This window comes from Carcharhinus amblyrhynchos, chromosome 5 (genome assembly GCF_965287045.1).
Source record: "Carcharhinus amblyrhynchos chromosome 5, sCarAmb.v2.hapA, whole genome shotgun sequence".
Taxonomy (NCBI): Eukaryota; Metazoa; Chordata; class Chondrichthyes; order Carcharhiniformes; family Carcharhinidae; genus Carcharhinus; species Carcharhinus amblyrhynchos.
Window position 1 is genome coordinate 102,745,037 of NC_137328.1, and position 26,231 is coordinate 102,771,267.

At 43.8% G+C, this 26,231-nt stretch overlaps 1 protein-coding gene across 1 annotated transcript in view; it reads left to right on the forward strand.

Annotated features, from left to right (window-relative positions):
- thbs4a (thrombospondin 4a) overlaps positions 1-26,231 on the forward strand; it is a 100,112-nt gene that overhangs the window by 21,310 nt on the left and 52,571 nt on the right. The window contains exons 4-9 of the mRNA XM_080189733.1: positions 6,167-6,269; positions 6,693-6,775; positions 16,133-16,184; positions 20,404-20,591; positions 20,749-20,886; positions 23,692-23,769. Coding sequence (XP_080045859.1) covers positions 6,167-6,269; positions 6,693-6,775; positions 16,133-16,184; positions 20,404-20,591; positions 20,749-20,886; positions 23,692-23,769 — 642 coding nt within the window. The remainder of the gene's footprint in view (positions 1-6,166; positions 6,270-6,692; positions 6,776-16,132; positions 16,185-20,403; positions 20,592-20,748; positions 20,887-23,691; positions 23,770-26,231) is intronic.

The window sequence follows — 26,231 nt, forward strand, 5'->3', positions numbered from 1 at the left end:
TGCAATCATTCCTTAGCCAGTCACAACCAACGCACTACACTCATTACTACCAGCCATCTGGCCTGGCTAGCTCTGCGCCATTCACAAAGACACTGGCAGAGTTGTTGCTGAGTCATCCTGACAATCTGCCATTGAACCAAGACCACTCTCCTATGCCCCAGTATGCCCACTAATCTGTGATGTAGAGATGCCGGTGTTGGACTGGGGTGAACACAGTAAGACTTCTTACACTAGTCTGTGCCAGAATACAAATATTACCTGATTCACTCAATTGTACCCAACAATTAATAGCTTTTACTTCATTGGATAAGATTGCTATGGAAACCGGAATTCATTAGGATTTTAAACGTTTGGCAGGCTGTAATCTCTGCATACATTACAAGATTGAGTTAATGCATATGGGCTGCTGGTGGAGAACTTTGCACACAATTTGAAAGATTAGCCTTATTTGTTCATGCGTAAATTAATTTATTTTATTATAAATGTCACATAGGGCAAGCAAAACATGCATGTTTTGAACTCCTGTTTGAACTCTCAACTGAAGCTTAAATTAGCAACCTGGAAACACCCAGGATTAATAGGGATTAGGATCCCAGGATTACAGGAGCCAACTGATGCCTGGTAATGGTGACGTTTGGGCTCTGATCTTCATGTGTCCACTGTTATCAAGTACAAAAAAGTAGCTGATGTGGTGGTTTGCAGTGCAGTGATCTGTGCTCATCTTGTACCTGAGACTAAGCAGTGCGACCTGGATCACATTTGCCAGAGAGCTGGCTGGGATAAGAATGACTGGGATCAGAGCAGCACCATACAATGCCTGAGGACAATATTAGAGGTGTTCACTTCAGCTCAGCTTTATGCAATTCCATTGAAGAGCACAGGAGCTGAGAACCTTTTACAGCAATGTGGAATTTCATCCATGCATCTGGGAAAAAGCCAATCTCCCATCCCTCATGCACACTATTCTCTGTCTATGGCAAAGTTCTTGATATAATGACAGTTCAGTGGAAGCTACCAAGAGAAATGTGCTTTTGTTTATAAAGGTACAGTCAAATTGATGACGACCCTCATCAGTCATGTTACATTGTTCACGATTAGCATTCTACATATCCTGATGATGTTTTCTGAGAATCACACCATTGTCTGTGATACCCAGCTATGTCGCTCCTAGAGCCTCTGCCCTATGCCTTTGATTGGCTTCTTCAGTTTGGCATCTGCCCCAGTGACAATGATTCCATATATGGGGAGGATGCATCCTTGCTTGGAGGCATATCACTGTCAGATATTTTTGTAGGAGCCTATGTATTACATATATCTGTAATAATGTGATGAGGGAGTCCAGTGGTCCCTAATTAATTTATGGAAAGGAGGAGGTAAAATTGTAGTGCTTCTGTGAAAATATTACATCATGTCTGATGTCAACACTGTAATGACTGCACCTTTTCAATCACTTCCAGGAAATAGGATAACAACATTTCCAGCATTTTCTGTTCCTGTTTCAGATTCCAGCATTCACAGTAATATGTTTTTATCTTATTTGATAACATTTGTGTCAGAATCTCTTGGACTTAACGTTGGGTTTTCCTGATGAGCCGTTCTTTCTAGCCTGGCTATCGTCTTTGCTGGCTTTTTGACATTGTTACATCAGTTGTGGATTGTTTGCTAATATTCCTGGTAGTTCAGACTGTAATCTCCTAATCTTCTTGCTGCAGACACTGTTCCCTGTATTGGAAAAGCTTCTTGTCACTCAATTGTCAATTTCTATTGTCTCAGACTCTATAAAATATGCTGGGGCCTTGAAGTTTCTGATCAGCAATGCTGGGTGAATTACCACGTTATCTTTTACAGGTTAAGTGCCTCATTTCCTGCTTGTTAAATGACACCACTCTGTGTGTAATCTGATTGGGTGCCTTAATTTACAGCTGGCAGTAAGTTCAGCTGCTATTCATTTTAACACGGTGACGTACTACATGGGCAGTAATCAGGACTAATTACTGCTGGAAAATGTCTACAGTGTCTGAATGCTTGCAAGTTAAAAACAGATTCCTAGTGTTTTTCCTTATTTTTAATAGGTCGTAAATAATGAAATGAGACATGAATAGTAATTCACCGATTACCATTTCCAGATGATAGGCCGGGATTGGAACCATATGAACTGACAGTGCAGAACGCGACAAGGCTGTAGCTTAGGCAGGCTGTTCAGACAGATTAACGCCTGTTAGCAAAGCTTTATTGACATCACCTGAAACCTGAGATCAGGCACAATGTTCATAATTCAGCTCAGGTACTGACAGTATTGGACTGCACTTTCAGTGGATTTTAAAGTGTGCATTGTGTTGTTGGCTTGGTGCCAAAATGTATTTGTTTTACTGAACCGCAATTTCAGTGAACAGAAGTGGCACCGCTGTTGTTGCAATAATACAAAGGGAGAGTGGTGGACCAGTGGTGTTGTTGTTAGTAGTAATCCAGGGATCCAGAGTAATAACCAGGGTTTGAATCCCACATGGCAAATGGTGAAATGTGAATTCAGTCCAAGCCTGGAATTAAAAGATGACCATGAAACCATTCTTGATTGTCATAAAAACTCATTTGGTTCACTAATGTCCTGTTGGGAAAGGAAATCTGCTGTCCTTGCCTGGTCTGGCCTACATATGACTCCAGACCCTCAGGAATGGGCAATACCCACATCCCATGAATAATTAAAAAATATTTACCTCCTACTGCTTCATTGGAAAGCAGGGACAGGAGGCAAGTAAAATAAAGCATGTGGCCAGCCCATCACCTTTCCATCACTGCTGAGGCTACCCCACCATATTATGGGGGCCACGAGTAAGCCAGGCCTTAGGTTTATTGAGGCCCTTAAGTGAACAATTATTTTCCACTTAAGGGCTTCACTCCACCTTTGTCACAACTTTTCGATCTGCACAGAAAGGCAAACGCATGGCTTTCACAGCATGGGCTGCTGGTGGGCAGGGGTGGGTGGCCCCTCCTTTGAAGTTCTCTGTGTCCATCAAGGGCACGCCTCCCAAGTTGGTTTCCCCCTCCCCCACCCCCCACCCCCTTGTCCTGCCCACACAATCTGGATTTATCTGAATTTTGGTATCCGCCTGCAGTTCTTTCTCAGCACAGTAAGTAGTCTCACAACATCAGGTTTAAGACCAACAGGTTTATTTGGAAGCACAAGCTTTTGGAGCATTGCTCCTTCATCGGGTGAGTGAAGAGTTCAGATAGTGTGACGCGAACCCAAGATGCCGGTTGAGGCTGTCCTTATGTGTGTGGAACTTGGCTATCAGTCTCTGCTCAGCAATTCCGCATCTTGTTCTCCAAGGTGACCTTTACAACACACGACAACGCAAAATCACTGAGCAGAAACTGATAGCCAAGTTCCGCACATGAGGACGGCCTCAGCCGGGATCTTGGGTTCATGTCACACCATCTGTAACCCCTACAACTTGCCTGGGCTTGCAAAATCTCACTAACTGTCCTGGCTGTAGACAATTCACACCTTTTTAACCTGTGCTTAATTCTCTGTCCCCTCACTTGTCTGCACCTGTAAAGACTTGATTACCTGTAAAGACTCGCATTCCAACCATTACATTGTAATTGAGTTTGTGCCTATATATGCCTGTTTGTGAACCAAACTCTTCACTCACCTGATGGAGGGGCAACGCTCCGAAAGCTCGTGCTACCAAAGCTAGGGACTAACTAGGATAAATGGGTGGGATTGTGGGGATAGAGCCTAGGTGGGATTGTGGTCGGTGCAGACTCGATAGGCTGAATGACCTCCTTCTGCATTGCAGGGGTTCATTCAATGGAGAAATCTCCAATATAACATTGCACTTTTATTCGTTACCACCAGGGGATGACATTGCTTCACTTTCCAGCCATGCATAATGGGGAGAATGATATGACTATAACTCATACTCTAATTGTCCCCAGAGCTGGACATCCATTGAGAAAGGTTAAATCAAAGAAATGTAACACTGGGCTGCTTGTCAAGAAGAGAGTAATTTGGCACGGTCAAGGTATATTCCCAGAAGTGGGAATGTTGGGTCAAACAAATCCAGAGCTCACCAGATAACAAAAAGAGACAGAGATAAAGATGAAGAATAAAAAGTGTGTTTCTGATGGAGATCAGGTGGATAATGCAACTTAGAATTGTTGCAGAATGTGGGAAGGTTCAGAGGGGAATTGAATAAATAAATCAGAGAAGCAAAGAGAGAGAACGAGAAGAGACCAAGAGCAAACATAAAAGGGAATCCAAAAGTCTTCTATAGGCATATAAATAGTAGAAGAGTGGTAAAAGGAGGATTCGGGTCAATTAGGGACCACAAATAGGATTTACGCATGGAGGCTGGAGCATGGCTGAGGTACTAAATGAATACTTTGCATCTGTTTTTCCCAAGACACTTGAAGGGTTTAAAATTGATAAGGAGGAAGTATTGAATAGACTGTCTATACTTCAAGCTGAAAAGGCATCAGGACCAGATGAAATGCTTCCAAGGATACTGAGAGAAGTGAAAGTGGAAATTGTGCAATGATTTTTCCACCTTCCTTAGACTCAGGAGTGATACCAGAAGACTGGAGAATTGTAAATGCTGCGTCTTTGTTCAGAAAAGATAAGCCCAGCAACTACTGGACAATCAGTTTAATCTCAGTGGTGGGGAAATGATAAATCAGGACAAAAGTAATAGGCACATGGGCAAACGAGGGCAAAGGAAGGCAAGCCAACACTGAACTTTTGAGGGAAATTTGTGTTTAACTAAACTGCTTGAGGTTTTTGACGAGGTAGCAGATAGGTTGATGTAGATGGTACGGTGTACACAAACTTTCAAAAGGTATTTGATAATGTGCCGCACATCAGACTTGTGAGCCAAATTAGAATTCATGGAATGAGAGGGACAATCGCAACTTGGATACGGAATTAGCCCAGTGACAGGAAACGAAGAATGGTGGATGTTTATTAGACTGGAAGAAAGTTTATATTAGGGTTCCCCACGGGTCAGTGTTAGGATCCTTCTCTTCCTGATGATATTAATCATCTTGACCTGGGTGTACAAAGCACAATTTGCAGATGATGCAAAACGTAGAGATGTTGGGGCAGCACAGTGCTGGCACAGTGGTTAGCGCTGCTGCCTCACAGCACCAGGGACCTGGGTTCGATTCCCAGCTTGGGTCACTATCTGTGTGGCGTTTGCGCGTTCTCCCTATGTCTGCGTGGGTTTTCTTCCACTGTCCAAAAGATGTGTGGGTTAGGTGGATTGGGCATGCTAAAATTGCTCCTTAGTGTCAGGGGGCTAGCTAGGGTAAATGCATGGGGTTATGGGGATAAGGCCTGGGTGGGATTGTGGTCAGTGTAGGCTCAATGAACCAAATGGTCTCTTTTTGCACTGTAGGATTCTATGATTCTATGATTGTGAACTGTGAGGGGGATAATATAGAACTGCAATAGGACACAGGCAGGTTGGTGGAATGGGTACACATGTAGCAGATGAAATTTAATGCAGTGAAGTGTCAAGTGATTCAATTTCATAGAGAGACAAAATAAAAGGGTGCAATTCTAAATGTGGGCACAGGAGCAGAGGTGTAAATGTGCATAAATCATTGAAGGTGGCAGCTAGTTTGCAAAAGCTGTTAACAAAGCATTTAGCATCCTGAGCTTTCTCGATAGAGGAACAGGTACAAAAGCAAGATGGTTATGTTAAAACTATAAAATACTGCTTTGTCCTCAGCTGGAGCATAGCATTCCAGTTCTGGGCACCACACTTAAAGAAGGATGTGAAGGCTTTAGAAAGGGTGCAGAAAGGACTCATGAGGATGGATCCAGGGATGAAGAACTTCAGTTACGTAGAAAGAAGTTGGGGCTGTTCTCCTTGGAGAAGAGAAGATCGAGAGGAGATTTGATGGAGATGTTCAAAATACTGAGGTGTCTGAACTGAGAAAATAGGGAGAATCATACCCATTGATGGAAGGATCACAAATCAAAGGTTTAAGGTAATTGGCAAAAGAAGCAATGATGACACTTTGCTCTGTACTTGTAGCCTGTTTTATTTTACAATTCCTATCGCCTTTATGTCGTACCATAAACATGTTGAGGAGATGCAGCCATCACTTGAAAATACATCATTCTGAATTGTATTAAAGTATGTGTTTTTGATCTTTGTAGGATGCTGCTCAGGAGATGAAACTTGTTCTTGGAGGACCTATTTCTAAAGTGGCAGCACTGCAGGATTGCATGTTGCAGCAAAGTGATTCTGCTGGAATTGGAGGTAAGAACAAAGAAAATTACAGCGCAGGAACAGGTCCTTCGGCCCTCCAAGCCTGCACCGACCATGCTATCCGACTTAACTAAAACCCCCTACCTTTGCAGGGACCATATCCCTCTATTTCCATCCTATTCAAGTCGCCCCTTAAAAATCACTTTTTGTATCTGTTTCCACTACCTCACCCAGCAACAAGTTCCTGGCACCCACCACTCTGTGTAAAAAAAATCTGCCTCATATCTCCTTAAACCTGTGCCCCCTAGTAATTGACTCTGGAAATAATTTTATTTGCCTGCTGGAAATTGGTTGCTGTGGTAGGAGCGGCTGGAGATTTCTATGTGAAGCTGGCCCCCATCATCATCTTTGTGATCTCGATCTATATCTACCCCAAATAGGAATCCAAGATAACCAACTCTCTTTATATTGCAGGTGACACAGGAAAACTTTTGGTTACCCGGATGACGCAACTCAATCAGTTACTTGAGGAAATGAAAGAGCTTCTCAGACAACAGGTAACACAAATGTCCCACTCTGCAAGTAAGATATGTCATTAAGCACCTTCGGTCCAAATACCTGTAGAGGGATCACATCCCAGTGTATGTGCTGGAAAGTGCCCACCACCAACCTCTACCACCAACCCAACACATTTAACAACATCCTTACTGTGATTGCCATGGCATGTGCCTGTGCAGCTAGAGATGCATGTTGAGTGGTCATCTGCTGAGGAGGTTGCGAGTATAATGAATTGTATATGGTCTAAGGTGTACAGTTAAAGAACTGTCCTTTTGACCCTCTTTGCAAAGTGATCATTTACAAATCCTTTGGATTGCGAAGGTCTGGTTACAATCTTTGACCCAGGCATCCAAGTGTGCCCCCAGCCACAGCTTAGCTGATTGATATGCCTACTCCTGCTGATGAAGCAACCAGCTAATAGAAAGCTGTGGTATGCAAACCCCTGATGTTGGCAGTCTTCCAAATGACCCTGCCCATGCCTCTGCCACTTGTCTTATATGGGGTGGGTGGAGATTCCACTCCATTACAAGGCTCAAGGAATCCAAGATTCCTGTCTACTGTCTAGTCCCCTGGGCTTACACTGACAGTGTAGCAGGATGGTGGCAAATTTTAACTTTGAGCTTCAGTATCAGGTTGTGAGATCTTGGGCTGAACTACCCCCCACAGAGCTGGGAAACCGGACTCAGGGCTTTTTTCATGTCCGGGAGGGGTGGGTGTGTGTGTGTGTGTGTGTGTGTGTGTGTGTGTGTGTGTGTGTGTGTGTGTGTGTGTGTGTGTGTGTAAGAGAATCTGATTCAACTCAAGCCTTTCATGTGGGTGACCCTTTCATTGGAATGTCTAACAAAGGATGGCAAACAGGGTCTATTATTTCAAAAGTGTCGATAAAACAAGACCAAAAAAACAGTCAGTTTACCACTGGGGAGGGGTGAGAAGTCTTTGTACAAGGCAGTCTTTGGTTGTACCTTTCCAAGGCCAACAATAAGACTCTAGGCCTAGGGTCATTAGCGTATCTGCTTCCAGATAGTTAAGTATAGGGAGTAAACTGGAGGCCATTTGGAAAATCCCAGTCCGCCTCCTCACTTTACTTTCACAAGGCTTTTAACAAACCTCACCGACTGTCTGACTGGTGGAACAGGTGCCCCAAATCTACATCAGCTCAGAGGGCAGCACTGGCCAGCCTTCTCATTTTCAGGCTCCATCCGGCCCTGCTCTGAAACCAGTGGGACTCGAAAATTCAGCCCTTTGCATCAGGAGAGCCAGGCCGGAACCTTACCACTGCTCACACTGGCGGGATTTTCCCATCCCCGCTGCAGTGAACGGAGCCTGTTGGCGAGCCACCAATTCTCTAATCTCATTGCAGCGGGAGCGTGGCGGGAACAGGCGGGAAGCTGGCACTCCCAGGGTGCAAACACATGGGAACGTGCCCTTTGCTTCCCCCTCTCAATCTGGTCGATGCTCTTTGCCCTTGTGACCAGCCGGGCCTTGGCTCTTTCACACAAAGTGAGTGAAGCTGATGGAGAGAGAAACAACCAGCTACGTATGGAGAATTAAATTATTAGGAAGCAGATTCAATCGTGACTTTCAGAAGAAAATTGGAAAGCAGCTGAAGAGAAAAGCATTTTGCAGGGTGACGGGGAAACAGCGGGTGGGAATGGGAAGAGGGGAGTTGCTCTTGCAGAGAACCAGCACAGGTACAATGGGCTGAATGGCCTCCTTCAATGCTGTAATCATTCCATGATTAGTGTTCAGTGACAGGAAGGATCAAACCAAGATGATACACGTTTTGCTTGAAGTTCTCCCATGTGTTACTTTTAACACTGATTAAGTGAGGCATGAAATCTGCTGCGATTTCATTTCCTGAATGCGTTCTCGTAACATCTTTCTTCAGGAAATCGAAACAGCACCTAAGTCCCTATTTCGGGAAGTGTTACTAACTGAGAAGCGAGCTGGATTATGCAATGCACCAAGCTGTTACAAATATACAGATCTGGGACTGCTTAAAGCCAAGCTACCTGCTGCCACACAAGTGTTAATGAGAAGGCTAAAACTTAGCTACTTTCAGCAAAAGAGGGCTGGGGTAAAAGGTATATTTAAGGTGATAATATCAGTCAGTAGCATCATTCTGGGAACATAAGAGCAACATATTGCAGGTTCTGGAAATTTTTAAGTTTAAAGTTTATTTAATAGTGTCATTACATTAACACTGCAATGAAGTTGCTGTGAAAACCCCCTAGTTGCCACACTCCAGTGCCTGTTCAGGTACAGTGAGGGAGAATTTGGCATGGCCAGTGCACCTAACCAGTATGTCTTTCGGACTGTGGGAGGAAACCAGAGTGCCCAGAGGAAACCCAGGCAGGCACAGCGAGAACGTGCAGACTCCACACAGACGGTGACCCAAGCTAGGAACTGAACCTGTGTCCCTGGTGCTGTGAGGCAGCAGTGTTAACCACTGTGCCATGGAGGAAATCTGAAGAAATAAAGAGAGAAATGCTGGAAAAACTCAGCAGTTCTGGAACAATCTGTGGAGGGAGAGAAAGTGGGGTTAACCTTTCAAGTCCGTATCCCTGTCTTTCAGAGATAAAGAGAGGTAGAAACATGATGAATTATATACTGTAATAGAGAGGGTGGAGCTGTGTAGAAGGTCAGTGATGGGTAGGAGCTAGGAGAGATTGTAACAGAGATGGGAAGGTCACAAGACGGAGCAAAAGTTAATGGCAGTGGGAAGGATTGTTGAAGGTGCTAGTCACAGCATAAAGGTATCAGAATGTGTTAATGGGAGAAACAAAGCTTAGCGCTCAGTGAATGTACAAAACAATAGATGGGAAATCTGATCTGAGGCTAAAGGGTTTGAAGGGGATGGATATCACATTTATTCACAACTTTAGCAAAGGTAGGAATCTTGACCTTTAGCCAGTGAGAAATGTGGCAGCAAATTGCTTCTAAAAGAGGCAGAATGTGGACTAGCCTGAGAATTACATGCTATTTTCTGGAGCAAAGTATCTAGGATAAGCCTGGAGTGCCATATTCTGCCTCTTTCAGGCATCGTTGAATAATTCTGATCAGTGGAAGTGGGGGGACAGGAGTTTCTCTATTGTGCACTGTTCCAGTTCCCCGTCCCCCGTTGTAAAGTTTTTTAAACTTTATTTATTGGTGTCACAAGCAGGCTCACATTAACACTGCAATGGAGTTACTGTGAAAATCCCCTAGTCACCACACTCCAGTGCCTGTTTGGATACACGGCAGGAGAATTTAGCATGGCCAATGCACCTAATGATCAGACTGTGGGATGAAACCGGAGTACCCGGAGGAAACCCATGCAGACACAGGGAAAATGTGCAGACTCCGCACAGACGGTAACCCAAGCTGGGAATCAAACCCAGATCCCTGGCGATGTGAGGCAGCAGTGCTAACCACTGCGCCGCCACTGTGCCTCCCATAATGTGAGACAACCCTCCCCCAAAATCCAACAGAGCCACCAATCATATAGCTATAGGTAAGTAACCCTGCAGGCACTGGCTGCATATTGTCCATTATGGGGCAGCTAATGCTCTATCCCACAGGCAATTGATCGCATATTGAAGCACTGATATTTGGGATTTTAATATGTGTGGCGTGGGGGACTGTGTGAGCTCCAGTCCTTACAGCAAGCTGCCTGAGGGAGGCTCCACCAGCCATTTCTCGGGCTGCATTCTCATCTGCTCAGGATGATACCTGTGGCTTCCAAATCTGTGCTCTACAGATGGTTGCTGCGGTTATGTGGCCATGCAGCAACGCAACAGTTCCTGTGCAGGCCACCACACTGCTCGGCCCCTTTAAGCAAGCGTGACATATAAAAAACTTAAATGGGCCATGCACTTAAACAAATCACCCACGCAGTGCACAAAGAAATACTTTGCTCACTGGATCTGGCTACGGTTGCAGGAGCAAGTGATGGCTTTCGAGGAAAACTCCCATCGCAAGTCCTGTTAGATTGCTGACCCAGAGGTTTATTGTTATTTTTGTTTCTGGTTTGAGAGCTTCACTGAAACACTTCACATCCATTAGTCTGTTGAAGTCAGCCTTTATTTCTAAAGGGTAAATTCCGCAGTAATATCATTCAAGCACAAAACATCTGTTACATAACAAATACACAAACTGAGTCAGACCTCCTTAGAATCACACAGTACAGGAGAGGCTCTTCAGCCCATCGAATCTACACTGACGCACAAGAAACAGCTGAACTCCCATCTAATTAATAAGTGCATAACTAATAAGTGCATTGGCCATGCTAAATTCTCCATCAGTGTACCCAATTAGGTGCCGGAGTGTGGTAACTGGGGTAACTTCATTGCAGTGTTAATGTAAGCTTAATGTGAAACTAATAAATAAACTTTCAACTAATCCCATCTATCAGCCTATAGCCTTGAATGTTATGATGTATAGAAATTTATAGAAATCAGCGGACAGGCTGATGGGGGGGAATCTTAATGTGACCTCATGGTGAACGGGAGCAGTCTGCGGCGGAGGGGGTTAAACATATTTCGTAATAACCACATACGCACCTGCCACGTCTAAACACTGCAGATTGGAGACTGTGCCTATGATCTGTCAGGGAAAGCTGAGACACCTCATTATGATATTTAGATCAGGCACGCACAATGCTGTTGGGAGCCTGATTTAAATTCCAAGCTGGCTAGCTGTGATGTCCAAAGCTCCAAATCCATCATCCTGATATTCCAGCCCAGTGATCTCTCCCAATCCCCCTCCATCCCGGCTGACTAAGAACCGTCTCCAGCCTGCCAGCTGGCTCTCCCACTTGGCGGACAGGTTAGCTATTGATCTGGCTGGTTATCATGCGGGTAATAGATTACAAACAATTATGAGATCCTACCATTAAATACCATCACACGCACACACCGCATCCCAAATCCTCACCACCCCACCATGCCACCACCACCCCACCTCCTCCTTCACCCTTCCCCCCCCCGCCACCCCCGCCACCCCAACCACGATCATGCTCCTTCGCTTAATCCCTGTAAAATTAGTGCCATCATTACAAAGTCTGGGAGGCACAAGGGGATGGTCCACTTTGCCTGTTGTTGCTAGTTTTCTTGTCCCATGTGCTCAACTAGGCCTGAAACCATAGCCTGCTTGTCATTTGCCACATCGCTAAGTTAGGCATTATACCAGACAGAAGTTACAGAAGACACTCGCACAATGTAAAATGAATGGCCTTCTATCTAATTAAATGAGTGCTTCCTTTCCAGTCTCCTTGGGAGCATGGGTTCAGATCTCACCACTGCCACCATGCTGTGTGTTCTTGTCTTTTGATTTCCAAAGGTTGTTAATAATGTTAATAACACTTCATGTTTGTAAAGATTAGAAACTGTTCACGTCTACTTTTGCCTTGCTGTCTGGTTCACAAGAAGAACTGGATTGAACAAATTTTTTCATTGCTTCAGTCTCCAGTGCAGCTGTGAAATGTGGCCCCGGAACACTAATACATAACATATTAGTAGCTCCGCACTACTTGCAGATATTTACAGAAAACACAACAATGTTTGATAGCCCTCTTATCTCTTTCCACATTCTGTGGGCACTGGCAGCCTTGTAGTTTTGATTGAGAACGAACAGTTCTTCATTGTGCTTTCTTTCCACAATCAGCTGTCGTGCTTTGAGAAATTACTGCATAAAATGTCTTAAACTAATAGCTGAACTATATGGCTTTCCACTTAATTAGGCAATAAGGCAATGCTTGCACACATCTACAAACATTCCTTCCTGTCTAGAGAATGTCACCTTGCTACTCCACCAACTTGTGATGGCACCTTACTTTATAAAGATGTCACACATTTCCAGCATCCTTGTGAGGGTGGGAAAGGTGGGCTGGCAAGTAGCCATGTTGTCTCACGTACACTCCTCAGGCCTTTGTGTTTATTAACACCAAAAAGAGGAATTAAACTACTGCTGCCATAAGATCAATTTACTTCACTTTATTATTATTATCCCTATGGGAATCTGTTCCGGGCACATTGCTCATTTAATAAAATATATATATAAATGATTAATAATAAAAAAAGACTGTATCACAAAGATCTAACTTTAATTAAATATCTATTAAAAATTATTCCAATGCAATTGAAAAGTTTCAGCAGTTTCTGTGATATTTCCACTAATAATCTAACAGGGAGGCTCATATATAATACTTGAAGATATATCTGTCACTAAACTTTCCCTTCTAAACCTAAGATTTCACTTCAAAAATCTCAGTATGAATGGACTATTGAACAGTTTCCATCGGAAGCTGTCCTATGCTCACACGCAACAAAGTAACCTATTATTCTTTTACTGCTGCCCCATCCAAAACATTTTTTCAATCTCAAAGCCTGTTGAATCCTTACCATTCACCATGAGCATACTAAAGGTGGGGATAAATATGACAGGCAATTGGCAATGATCGCTCTCAGTCTTGTTTCGCACAACAAATCTTTCTAACACAATAAGGCTACCTGCTAAGAGCATCTGAAAATTCATGGCAAGAAAATGTCTTCTGTGGTGAACGTCCCTCTTGCACCATCTCCTGATCCTTTGCTTTAGGAAACAACAATTTCCTTCCTGAAATTCCTTTAAGAAAAACATTCCAGCAGTGTTGTGACTAACCTCTCTAACACTCCAGCATCTCAACAAAACTTCACTGCAGTTCCTGTCTAAGGATGTTGATTGTCCATGAATCAACCTCTTTCCCTAGAATTTTCAGTTTGCTCTCCTGTTGAGGAAAGAATGTTTGTTCCACTAAGCTGCTACTTAAGGGCCTTAATTGTGGGGGGGGCATGGTGGGACTGACACATGAGGAGAGATTGAGTCGGTTAGCATTATATGCACTGGAATTTAGAAGAATGAGGGGGAATCTCAAAGAAAGCTATGAAATGTTAACAGGACTTGACAGGATGGATGCAGAAAGGATATTCCCGATGGCGGGGGAGTCCAGAACCAGAGGTCACAGTTTGAGGATATGGAGTAAACCTTTTAGGATTGAGATGAAGAGAAATTTCTTCTCCCAGAGAGTGGTGAGCCTGTGGAATTCTCTACCACAGAAAGCAGTTGAAGCCAAAACATTGGATCTTTTCAAGAAAGAGTTATGAATGGTGCTTATGGGATCAAAATAAATGTGGGGAAGCTGGGATTAGGCTACTGAGTTGGATGATCAGCCATGAACATAATGAATGGCAGAGTAGGCTGAAAGGATGGAATGACCTACTCCTGCTCCTATTCTTTATGTTTCCATGTTTCTAAGAGGCAGATGAAATTTCATACACAGAAGTGTGAAATGACTCATTCGGTAGAAAGAATGATGAAGAAACAATATAAAATAAATGATGTAAGTTTTAAAAATATATTTGTTCAAGAGATGTGAGCTTTGCTGGCTAGGACAACATTTATTGTCCATCCCTAAATGCCTGTGAGAAGGTGAAGGTGAGCTGTCCGCTTCAGAATATAGGAATGGGGTAGACCATCAGCCCATCAAACCTGTTCCACCATTTAATGAGATCGTGGCCTAATCCCATGGCCCTTGGGCCCATATCCCTTAATACCTTTGCTTAACAAAAAATTAATCGATCTCAGATTTAACAATAGCCACTAATCTAGCATCAGCTGCCATTTATGGAAGAGATTTCCAAATCTCTACACCCTGTGTTTGTCAAAGTGTTTCCTAACATCTCTCCTGAATGCTCTGACCCTAATTTTTAGACTCTGTCCCCTATTTCTAGAATGGCCAGCCAGTGGAAATAGTTTATCTTTATCTACCCTGTCTTTTCCTGTTAGTATCTTGAAGACTTTGATCAAACTATCCTCAACCTTCTAAATTCTCGAGAAAACAGGTCCAATTTGTACAATCCCTCCTCATAATTATTTCCCTAAAGTCCAGGTATTATTACTGTAAACCTATCCCTCCCAGGCCAGTATCTCCTTCCTAAGGCATGGTGCCCAGACCTACTCACGTTACTGCAAGTGGGGTCCAACTAGAATTTTGTATAGCTGCTGTAGTCCATGTGGACTAAAGGGGATACAGGGGCAGATGGACCTGGTTGTGTATGTGTATAAATCATTGAAGATAGCAGGACAGACTGAGAGAGTAGTTAATAAAGCATGCAGTATCCTAGGCATCATTAATAGGGGCATAGCTTACCAAAACAAGGTGATTATGTTAAACTTGTATGGAACAGCCTCAGCTTCAATATAGTGTCCGTTTCCGAGCACCACATTTTAGGAAAGATGTGAAGGCATTAGAGAGGGTACAGGAAAGATTCATGAAATTGGTTTCAGGGATGAGGAAGTTCATTTATGTCGATAGATTGGAAAGGTTGGGACTGCTTCCTTGAAGAAGGGAAGGTGGAGTGGAGATTTGATAAAGGTATTCAAAATCATGATGGATCTGAAAAGTGTAAATAGGGAAACATTGTTCTAATTGGAGGAAGAATCAAGAACAAGAGGGACAGATTTAAACTAATTGGCAAGAGAAGCAGTGGCAAATGGGGATCAACATTCATGCAGCAAAGAATTGAAATCTGGAATATATTGTCTAAGAGTGTGGTGGAGGTAAGTTCAATCAAGGCATTTAAGAGGGGATCCCTGTGTCTGCGTGGGTTTCCTCTGGGTGCTCTGGTTTCCTCCCACAGTCCGAAAGATGTGCTGATTAGTGCATTGGCCATGCTAAATTCTCCCTCAGTGTACCCCAACAGGCACCAGAGTGTGGTGCCTAGGGAATTTTCACAGTAACTTTGTTGCGGTGTTAATGTAAGTCTACTTGTGACACTAATGAATAAACTTTAAACTTTAGATTATCATCTGAAAAGGAAGAATGTGCAGAGCTGCAGAAAGAAGAGAAGTGGCACTAGCTAAGTTGCTCTACCTGAGAGGTAGTACATGCACGATGGGTTGAATAGCCTCCTCCTGTGTTGTAACTTTTCTGTAGTTCTGTGTTATGCATCAAATTCCTGGATTAGTGCCTTTGTTGAATACATGGTCAAGAAGTTGGCACATCAGCAGGTGCGCCAAATTCCTGGAATTATTTTCCCATGTTACAGAATTCCCATTTCTCCCATACATGTCTCACACCTCATGTAGGCTGAGAAGACAAGTCCATGAGCCAAGGCCAGTTTTAAGCTTGTGGTGATTTTTAGTTGGCCACCAACAGGCATGTGACTCTATGATTTGCCTCGAATTTTACCTCACACTGTGACACACAGCTCAGCAGAGCAGAATATTGAAGCTTATTTTTTTGCTCCTGATCCTTCAACAAGTTGTGCCACGGAATACCCTCCATCTCATTATTACTCGATCTTTAGTGTTATTAAGACTCCTTTTTGTTTCTCCAGGTTGCAGAAACCACTTTGTTGCGTCACACCATTGCAGAGTGCCAGGCGTGCGGTGAGCATTTTAATACTTTTTCTATTTATAACAATAACCTTGAACTGTACCAAATCACATTTAATACGGAGGTCAAGAGATGTGCACCCCTTCAGGCACTTTTACAATCAATGGAATCAAGGGTTTCGGGAAAAGGGCAGGAAAGTGAGGAATGTTGGATTGGCTATGATCCTATTGAAGGGCAGAGCAGGCTCGAGGGCCTGAATGACTTACTCTTGTTGCTATTTCTCATGGCCTCTGCTTTTATTTCCTCTCCCACACACTTTTGAAGTAGGCCTCAAATTTCATTCTCGAGGTGTGTAGCAGGAATCAGGAAAATCCTCCCGTCAGTCTGCCTGCCTCAGGAGAAAGTGCTGACAAAGGCCGCGATCTTCATTGCCACGGGTAAAGGCAGGTTGAGGTTGGACCAGCTGGGAAGAGGTTTGAAGGCAGCCACTGGGGATGCTGCATGTTGAGGCGACCTGTTTAAAAGGCTCACCATGGTGCTTTTGGACTTTGCCTCAGTTAAAATAAAAACATAAAGGTTCCCCAGCCCTCACCCATCCTGCACCACCCCCTCCCCACACACTTCCCATGCCACATCCATGTAACCTCACACCCCCATGTCAGACTATACCCTGCAACCCATTCCCCATGGCCCCTCTAGCCTCTAATGCCAAGCTATGACATTTCCATTGATCCACTATATACAGAATAGAACCAATTAACTCTATTGTGACAGTAGGATTTATATTTTTTTAAAATTTAAACATCACTCATTACTTTCCACTATGTTAAAAAAAATGTCATTTCACTATAAGGCACTGAAAGTGTCAGTCATCCAGTCCCTTGAAAGTATCAATAACAGAAACCAGAAATCCTAGTGACCACTTAACCTTGTGTAATAAACATTGTGAAATTGACCCAGGGATTAGCGAGCAGAGCTGTTTGTCAAGAAATTGTTCCTCTGGGATGCAACTGTTTCAGCAAGACTAATGGATGTCTGGGCTCTCAGCCAAGCCTCAATATGTATGCTCGAGGTCCACACTAAGTGCTCAGCCTGGCAGCTTTCCCTTTGTGAACTTTTGATGGGAAGGGGGATCTCTCCTTAACAGGTCTGCTGGGCTCATCAGAGGGCAACCTCCCCCCCCCGCCCCAAGATGTCACCCATCTCCCTCAGGTTCTCCTCCCCCCACTTCTGCCAGCCACTGATGAATTGACAGCTATCTGGGGTGGGGCTTCCTGAGTAGAGGATGTCTCACCTCAACACAGATATGAGCCAATTGAGCCTGGGATGGCCAGCATTTATTGTCCATCCCTGGTTGCCCTTGGAGAGCAGGTGAAAATCAACCACATTGCTCTGGAGTGATATCTAAGCCAGGCCAGGTAAGGACAGCAAATTTCCTTCCCTAAAAGACATTAGTGAACCAGATGAATTTTTCTAAAAATCAACAATAGTTTCATGGTCATCAGTAGATTCTTAATTCCAGATTTTTTTTCTTGAATTCAAATTCCTCCTTCTGCCGTGATACGAACCCAGGTCCCTAGAACATTAGCTGAGGTTCTGGATTGATAGTCTAGCGATAATACCACTGGGCCATCGCTTCCCACAACCCACAATAATATGAATTAGTATGACCACCATTTGAGTAGTGGGTGATGACCTATTTTGCAGCTCATTTCTGGACTGGAAGCTCTTCTGCACTTTGATGATCCGTGCAGGGGCCTGGGATGACAATGAGAGCCATCAATCATTCTGGGAACGTTGGAGAATTCCATGATGCAGGAAAATCCCTCCATTCTGCAGTCAGGATTCCAGGAGCAGGTGTTTGCTGTGCCCAGCAACCGCAACACATCCCTGCACTCTGATCTGAAGTTGCTGATGCCCCCAGTGGTAGCTTGGAGCTGAGTGATAAAATGTTAAGTGTTGTTGAGACCCTGGAAACTGCTGCTAGTACTGTTCCCGTGGTGGAGATTATCCGTAGGTCAAATTCAAATTTCAAATTCCTGGCACATTCCTGGACTTGTGTGACCTTGTGCCTAAAGATTGCCTTTGCCTTCTCATTCAACAGCTTCCAGATAAGTGAGGGTTCTCCACTCGGCTATTCTCACATGCAAATTTCAATGTGTAACCTTGGTAAATTCTGCTGCTAAAAATCCCAGACAAAAATATCTCCAAGCAAACAGCTGCCCATTGAGAGTAAACAGTGACGGTATTTGGTTTGCAAAGTCATTTCCCCCACCCCCAGCTACTCTCACTACTGGGCTGTAACTTCAAGGGAGAGTGGCAGAACACCGCCCCCCCACTCCTCCAGGCAATGGTGTAAATGACCATTATTACCTACTACACCACTTGCGGGAAATTTCCATCAGTATGTCAGCAAGCTCGTGGGATGTGGGTGATTGTGCAATTCCAGAACTAAAACCCATTTGCGTATCTACTTCAGAATTCTGCTGACTCCCCCTTTAGCTGCTGACTTCACGTTTACCCGAAGCTCCGAGCCCTTATTTATCATAGAATCTCTACACTGCAGAAGGAGGCCATTCAGCCCATCAAGTCTGCACCAACAACAATCCCACCCAGGCCCATCCCCATAACTCCATGTGTTTATCCTGCTAATTCCCCCAGACACTAGGGCCAATTTAGCATGGCCAATCCAACTAACCTGCACATCTTTGGACAGTGGGAGGAAACTGGAGCACCCGGAGGAAATCCATGCAGAAACTAGGAGAATGTGCAATCTCCACACAGACATTACCCAAGGCCAGAATTGAACCTGGGTCCCTGGAGCTGTCAGGCAGCAGTACTAACCACCATGCTGCCCTGTGACCTTGGGATGTGAAAAATGGGAGCTGTATTTATTGTCCATCCTGAATGCACTGAGAAAGTGATGGTGGTTTTCTTCACCCGCTAATGTCTCTGCCTGAATTTGTTTCCACAATGGTGTTAGATCAGGGAATTCTGGGACATTGATCCAGAAACATCAAAACAACAGCAATATAATAACCAAAGCAGAATAATCTGTAACTCTGAAGGCAGTTCTGAGATATTCCCATGATATTTCTACTAGTATCATTCATTGTGACAAATATTGTGGGCTAGTAGGAACAAAAATGTAGAAAGTAGAGTTGCAGTACAAATCCTGCTGCAAAGAATCAGACAACAGATCTGAAGCATTAAAAATTCCATTTGGAGTCTTACATATTCACACTCCAAACACATTAGACTGAGTATTAGACTATAAGATATAGGTGCAAAATTGGGCCATTCAGCCCATCACGTCTGCTCTGCCATTTGATCTTGGCTGATATGTAACACAACCCCATTCTCTCACTTTTTCCCCATAACCTTTGACACCTTTACCAATCAAGAACCCATCTATCTCTATCTTAAATACGTTTAATGATCTGGCATCCACAGCCTTCTATGGCAAAGAATTCCATGGTTTCACCACCCTCTGGCTGAAGAAATTCCTCCTCATTCCCGTTCTAAAGGGTCGTCCCTTTGCTCTGAGACTGTGCCCTCGGATCATAGTCTCTCTTATACTGTTTTTGGCAATGGTAACAGCCAAATAGTCAATTGACAATGCTCTGGCCATGGACTGCAGTGGTTCAAGAAGGCAGCACACCATCACATGCTCAAGGGTAATAAATGTTGGCCCAGCCAGGAACACCCACAACTCATGAATGAATATTTTAAAAACCCACTATTTTATCAGAAGATTTGACCATTTGCTTTAAATGATTGACGATCATCATGCAAACAACAGGAAGAGGAACGCTGTATAAACATGCTCCGTATGTGTTTGGTGCTGTTGTCCATGATTGGTACAGCCACTATATAGAATTTCTTACAGACTATTTGTGCATATATAATTTGCTGATATCATACTTCAACTAATTTTCTCAGAAATTTGCAAGAAGCATCATTAGAATTCAGGCCAACATTGTTAATGGGTCTTAGTCCTGCATGGCAATAGTTAGTGTTCTTTAAAAAAGAACGCATTGCATGAATCACTCTGAGATGCTTCAATACCAGGAGTGCAGCATAGATCCAAGTATCATTCAGCATCACACTGTGACACCTAGACTTTGACAAAAATGGGAGCAAGGCTAAATACATTTCTACAAACCTGGTTTACAGTGTTAGAATAAGTAAAGTCACTTCTCTGATATTCAGGCAGATCCCATAACTGACTTCTGCCCATCGATTCCTGTATCCCTAAATCTTCTATTTTAGGTATTGGATCGATTGAACCGGACGAAAAAATTGAACCCCCCGTGATCCCCACTGTTGCTAGACCCAGGTGTACTACGCACTCTTGTTTCCGAGGTGTGCGCTGCACTGAGACTCAGAATGGTTTTCGGTGTGGCCCCTGTCCTGCTGGATTTGTAGGTGATGGAATTCGGTGCACCGATGTAGATGAGGTAGAGTACTAATGTTATAATAGATTTCTATTCATTTTAGTTTGTAATCATTTCATTCTTGTTTACAAAATTGAACAAAACAAAATGGATTTTTTTTTTGGAAATGGCTAACCTTGATTTCTGTGCATTGATCCTGATTCCCAATTTTCCCATGTAGTGTCAGGTGAACCCTTGTGTTTCTGGAGTTCGCTGCGTGAACACTTTCCCTGGCTTCATGTGTGAGGATTGCCCCGCAGGTTATACAGGACGAAGAGTCCAAGGGATAGGGTTGGAATATGCAACTCAAAATAAACAGGTAAGTAATGGACACAGCATGGAAGCCTTACTTAGAAACACAATAATGCAGGAATTGGATGCCGAGAGAGGATTGGGGATGGGAGTGAGCAGAAAGTGGGAGTGAGAGTCAAAGAGTGATTGGAAATGGAACACAGGAGAAGGTGTAACAGAAGTGGGCAGCACAGAGGCACAGTGGTTAGCACTGCTGCCTCACAGCACCAGGGACCTGGGTTTGATTCCCAGAATGGGTCATTGTCTATGTGGAATTTGCACATTCTCCAGGGTTTTCTCCAGATGCTCTGGTTTCCTCCCGCAGTCCAATAATGTGTGGGTTAAGTTGATTGGCTATGTTAAATTGCTCCTCAGTGTTGAGGGGATGTAAGTGGGATTAGTAGGGTGAATGTGTGGGGTTACGGAGATAGGGCCTGGGTGGGATTGTTGTCAGTGCAGAATTGATGGGCTGAATGGCCTTACTGTAAGGATCCTATGATTCTAATTCCAAAACAGGTTGGAATAAGATTCAAGCAGGTGGGGGTGAGAGCTCAGATGGTGTACAGACTGAATGTCAGAAGAATGTGAAAGTAAGGAAAAGATAGGGAATGAGATTCAAGAGAAGGTAAGAAGTTGGGTCAGAAGTGGGAATGAGACTGAAAAGAGGGGAATGAGCCAGGAGAGGGCGCAGAATGTGCATGAGAAAAGGGTGAAGAATTGGAGTCAGTTAAGCAATGATAGAAGAACGCTGGGAACAGCCTTGCTGATTGAGATACAAGTGGCCACTGGGTTCAGAAACAAATTAGAATTCAAAATTAAGTGAAGAATGTTGTTTTGCTATCATTCAAATAATCTGATGTTTTTAGTTGTTCACCTCTTAAGTTCTTACTCCTGGTTTTGTTTATTTGTTCACCATGTATGGGCAAAGTTGAAAAGTTTGCACTTAGTGCTACTGAGTGCTGAGTGGCTAGATCACTAGAGAAGATAAAGGTCAATCACATTGGCTATTTAGCTTGTAGGCAAATTCTGTTTGTAGATTTGCTCTTAGCCCTTATTCAAAAACTGCCCATCCCCTGCATTTCTTTAACAACATAATCAACCAACCTTGAACATAGCGGGGTGAGAGGGCATTTGTTACTGGGTTGCACAGAATGGGTTTCCTGATTATCCTACATTATTTAACAGCAGGGTTGCTTTAACATTTTTGCTGTGGTGTTCCCACCCACAGGTTGCCTGATTTAGAGGTGAGGATCCCAACTGTGCGAAGAATTACACTTAAAATCAATTTAATTTTTAACAGTAGGGCTTGCAGTGTGGCTGACTTACACGTGGTAGAAGCTATATATATTCATACACAGGATCTTCCCCCTTGCCAGCAGAAAGAACATGTGCTTTGTGGATGAGACTTCCAGCTGCACTCACCCCCAGTGCCAGAAAATCCTGCCCCGAGGTCAACAGACCTTTGCATGGTCCTTGTCCCACCTGCTATGATTCCTGTAGGATGGGAAAGATGGGAAGATTCTGCCCTGTGCCTTGTTCAACTAAACAAAATAACTGACAGCTATTCATTCCCCTGGGCAATGCCTACACCAGTCAGACTCAACCTGCCTAGTTTGAATTTAAACAACGCTTAGCAGTTAACTGTCAGGTGTCATTAACTGCTGCATTCTTCATGGTAATGCCTCTATTTTTTCAGAATGCACTGACATCTGATGAGTATAAATTGTCATTCCTTTCAAATTTAGTAATCTTATGAATGCCCTGATGAGTGCAAGACAAAAAGCTTTGACAACATATGTCTTTTTTCAGCAATGCTCACGTTTTGTCCTAACAAGTGGCAGCCCGAAAATATCATCAGTTTTACAACAATCTAACACATTTTCAGTCCTCCTTTTCTTCAGTTTCTAGCTCACAACTAACTAGATTTGGAATTGGACGAGGCTCCATGGGAAAGCAACTGGTTTCAGGTTTAAAACTTAGAGATAATTGTAAAAGTTTGCTCTCTTTCCATTGCTTGTCCATTTCTAATGACATTATGAACATATTAAATCACACTGAAATACACCATTTGTATCCCCTTTGCTCTCAGAATAACAAGACAAATGTTTACAAAGTTTGTTTATTAGTGTCACAAGTAAGGCTTACATTAACACTGCAATGATGTTACTGTGAAAATCCCCTAGTCACCACACTCCGGTGCTTGTTCAGGTACACTAACGAAGAATTCTGCATGGCCAATGCACCTAAGCATGTCTTTCGGATTGTGGGAGGAAACCAGAGCACCTGGAGGAAGACACGGAGAGAAAGTGCAAACTCCAAACAGGGAGAACGTGCAGACTCCACATAGGTAGTGACCCAAGCTGGGAATCGAACCCAGGTCCCTGGCGCTGTGAGGCAGTAGTGTTAACCACTGTGCTATCGTGCCACCCCTGGTTACTGACTTGGACCAGTCTTCACCTATTTGCTTGCGTCTACTTTGTGTGAACATTAATACAAGAGGAAACGGCTAATGTCTTTGTGTTAAATTCTTCTTGGTGGTATTTTCAGGCAGCCAGTTAAGTTATTTTAAATAGATTAGTAGATTGATGTAGTCAAGAAGGGTTATGCAACATTAAAATTTGCACTGAGTAGAAATCAAACCCCAAATTCTAAACAACAGAACTGAATAATTTATTTTGCACAAGGACTTCCCCGCTTGCCCACCAGAAAGAGCTACAGCTCCGTGTCAATACGTATGGATTTAATGATTAAATACAATGCCAGTAGGCAAGGAAATAAAGTTCATGGAGCACTGTGAAGCACGATTAACCGTAATGTAATGTATTCACTACAGGTCTGCACTGATATAGATGAATGCAGTGATGGAAGGAATGGAGGCTGTACTGAAAATTCCCAGTGCATTAACACTGCGGTAAGGATGCTTACAATTCAATTTCATCTTTCATTCAAAAGACTGCTAACTGCTTGACATAGACAATGTCTTTATGGAGGCGTGAAAAAGCATTTGATCAAAGGCTGCTTAACAAAACTCAGACTCATGGAATAGGAGGGTCATATCAGCTTGGGAGCGATGAGGCTAATTGACTCCAGGAGGACATAGATAAACCTGTGGAATGGGCAGGTAAGTGGTAGACCAAATTGAAATCAGGGAAGTTTGGTACATTTTAGCAGAAGGAGAGGCATAGTACTATACTGAGAGATCTCAGCGTTCAAGTGCATCGGTCTTTGAAGGTGGTAAGACATAGTACAACAAAGAACAACGAAAAGCAACAGTAGGAAGTCGCACAACACCACGTTAATGTCCAACAGGTTTATTCGGAATCACGAGCTTTTGGAGGACTGCTGCTTCATCAGGTAAGTGCCCAGCCTAGTCCAATGCTGGCATCTCCACATCAAAGAAAAGTAAAGCAGGCCTTTTGTCCCTCCAGGCCAATCACGATGCCCTAACTAAACTAAAAAAAACCTTCTGCCCTTACTCAGTCTGTATCTCTCTATTCTCTCCCTATTCACGTACCCATTCAGATGCCATTTAAATGTTGCTAGTGTGCCTGCTTCCACAACTCCTCTGGCAGCGCGTTCCAGGCACCCACTACTGTCTGCGTGAAAAACGTCCCCTGCACATCTCCCTTAAAATTTCCCCCTCTCACTTTGAACCTGGGCCCCCTTGTAATTGACACATCCACCCTAGGGAAAAAACCCTGACTATCCACTCTGCCTATACCTCTCGTAATTTTGTAGACCCCTATCAGGTCTCCTCTCAGCCTTTATTTTTCCAGTGAAAACAATCCTAGTTTATTCCACTTCTCCTCATAGCCAACACCCCTGAGACCAGGTAACGTTCTGGTGAACCTTCTTTCCATTCTCTCCAAAGCTTCCATGTCCTTCTGGTTGTGTGGTGTCCAGAACTACACACAGTACTCCAAATGTGGCCTAACCAAGGTTTTATATAGCTGCAGAGAGAGTTACCAGCAAAGCATATGGGAGTTTGGTATTCATAAATAGAGGTATTATATACAAAATCAAAGAAGCTCTACTGCACCTTTATGTATACCTGATTAGGTCACAAAGAGAGTATTATATTCAGGTCTGGTCACCACACTTTAGGAAGGATGCAAGGGTCATTGGAAGAGTTTCCAAGGAGACTTCCCAGAATGGTTCCAGGGCCGGGGTATTCTCGCTACATGATTAAGTTGGAGAAGCTGGGACTGTTCCCCTTGGAGCAAAGGAGATTGAGGAGAGGTATACAAGATTATGACAGGTTTGGATAAGGAAAAACTTCTCCCATTGGCTGACCATGTACAAAGACCAGCAAATACAGATTTAATGTTTTGGTCAAGAGATGAAGGGAGGATGGGAAGAAGAACCTTTTTGAGTTGTGTTTGATTATGAACTGGAACCCACTGCCTACAAGGTGATGGAAACAGGGATGATCTGTGATCTCAAAAGGAAATTGGATGATCAGTAAATGTTCAGGGCTACAGGGACAGAGTGGGACTGACTGGATTGCCACACAGAGAACCAGCATAGATTTGGTGGGCTTGATGACCTGCTTCAGATGATATGTATAGATGATCTGGAGGAGGGAACCGAGTGTAGGGTGTCGAAATTTGCTGATGACACCAAGATTGGTGGAAAGGCAAATTGTGTGGAGGGTGTGGAGAGTCTACAGAAGGATCTAGATAGGCTGGGCGAATGGGCCAGGAAATGGCAAATGGAATTTAATGTTGGCAAGTGCGAGGTGGTCCACTTTGGTAGGAATTTTGGTAGGAAGGATTATTACTTACGTGGAGAAAAACTGCAGCAGGCGACGATGCAGAGGGACCTCGGGGTCCTTGTGCATGAGTCGCAAAAACCCAGCCTGCAGGTGCAGCAGGTGGTCAGGAAGGCGAATGGGATGCTGGCCTTCATAGCGAGAGGGATTGAATATAAAAGTAGGGAGGTCTTGCTGCGGCTGTATAGGGCATTGGTGAGGCCGCAGCTGGAGTACTGTGTGCAGTTTTGGGCGCCGTACTTACGCAAGGATATTTTGGCCTTGGAGGGAGTGCAGAGGAGGTTTACTAGGATGATGCCGGAGTTGAGGGGGTTGAGCTATGAGGAGAGGCTGAATAAATTAGGCTTGTACTCGTTAGAGTTTAGAAGAATGAGGGGAGATCTCATTGAGACGTATAAGATGATGAATGGGATGGATGGGATAGAGGTGGAGAGACTCTTCCCACTCAGAAAGGATAGTAGGACTAGGGGGCACAGCCTCAAGATAAAGGGGGGGGCGGTTTAGAACGGAGTTGAGGAGTAACTTCTTCACTCAAAGGGTGGTGAATCTCTGGAATTCTCTGCCCGTTGAAGTGGTGGAGGCTACCTCGCTAAATATTTTTA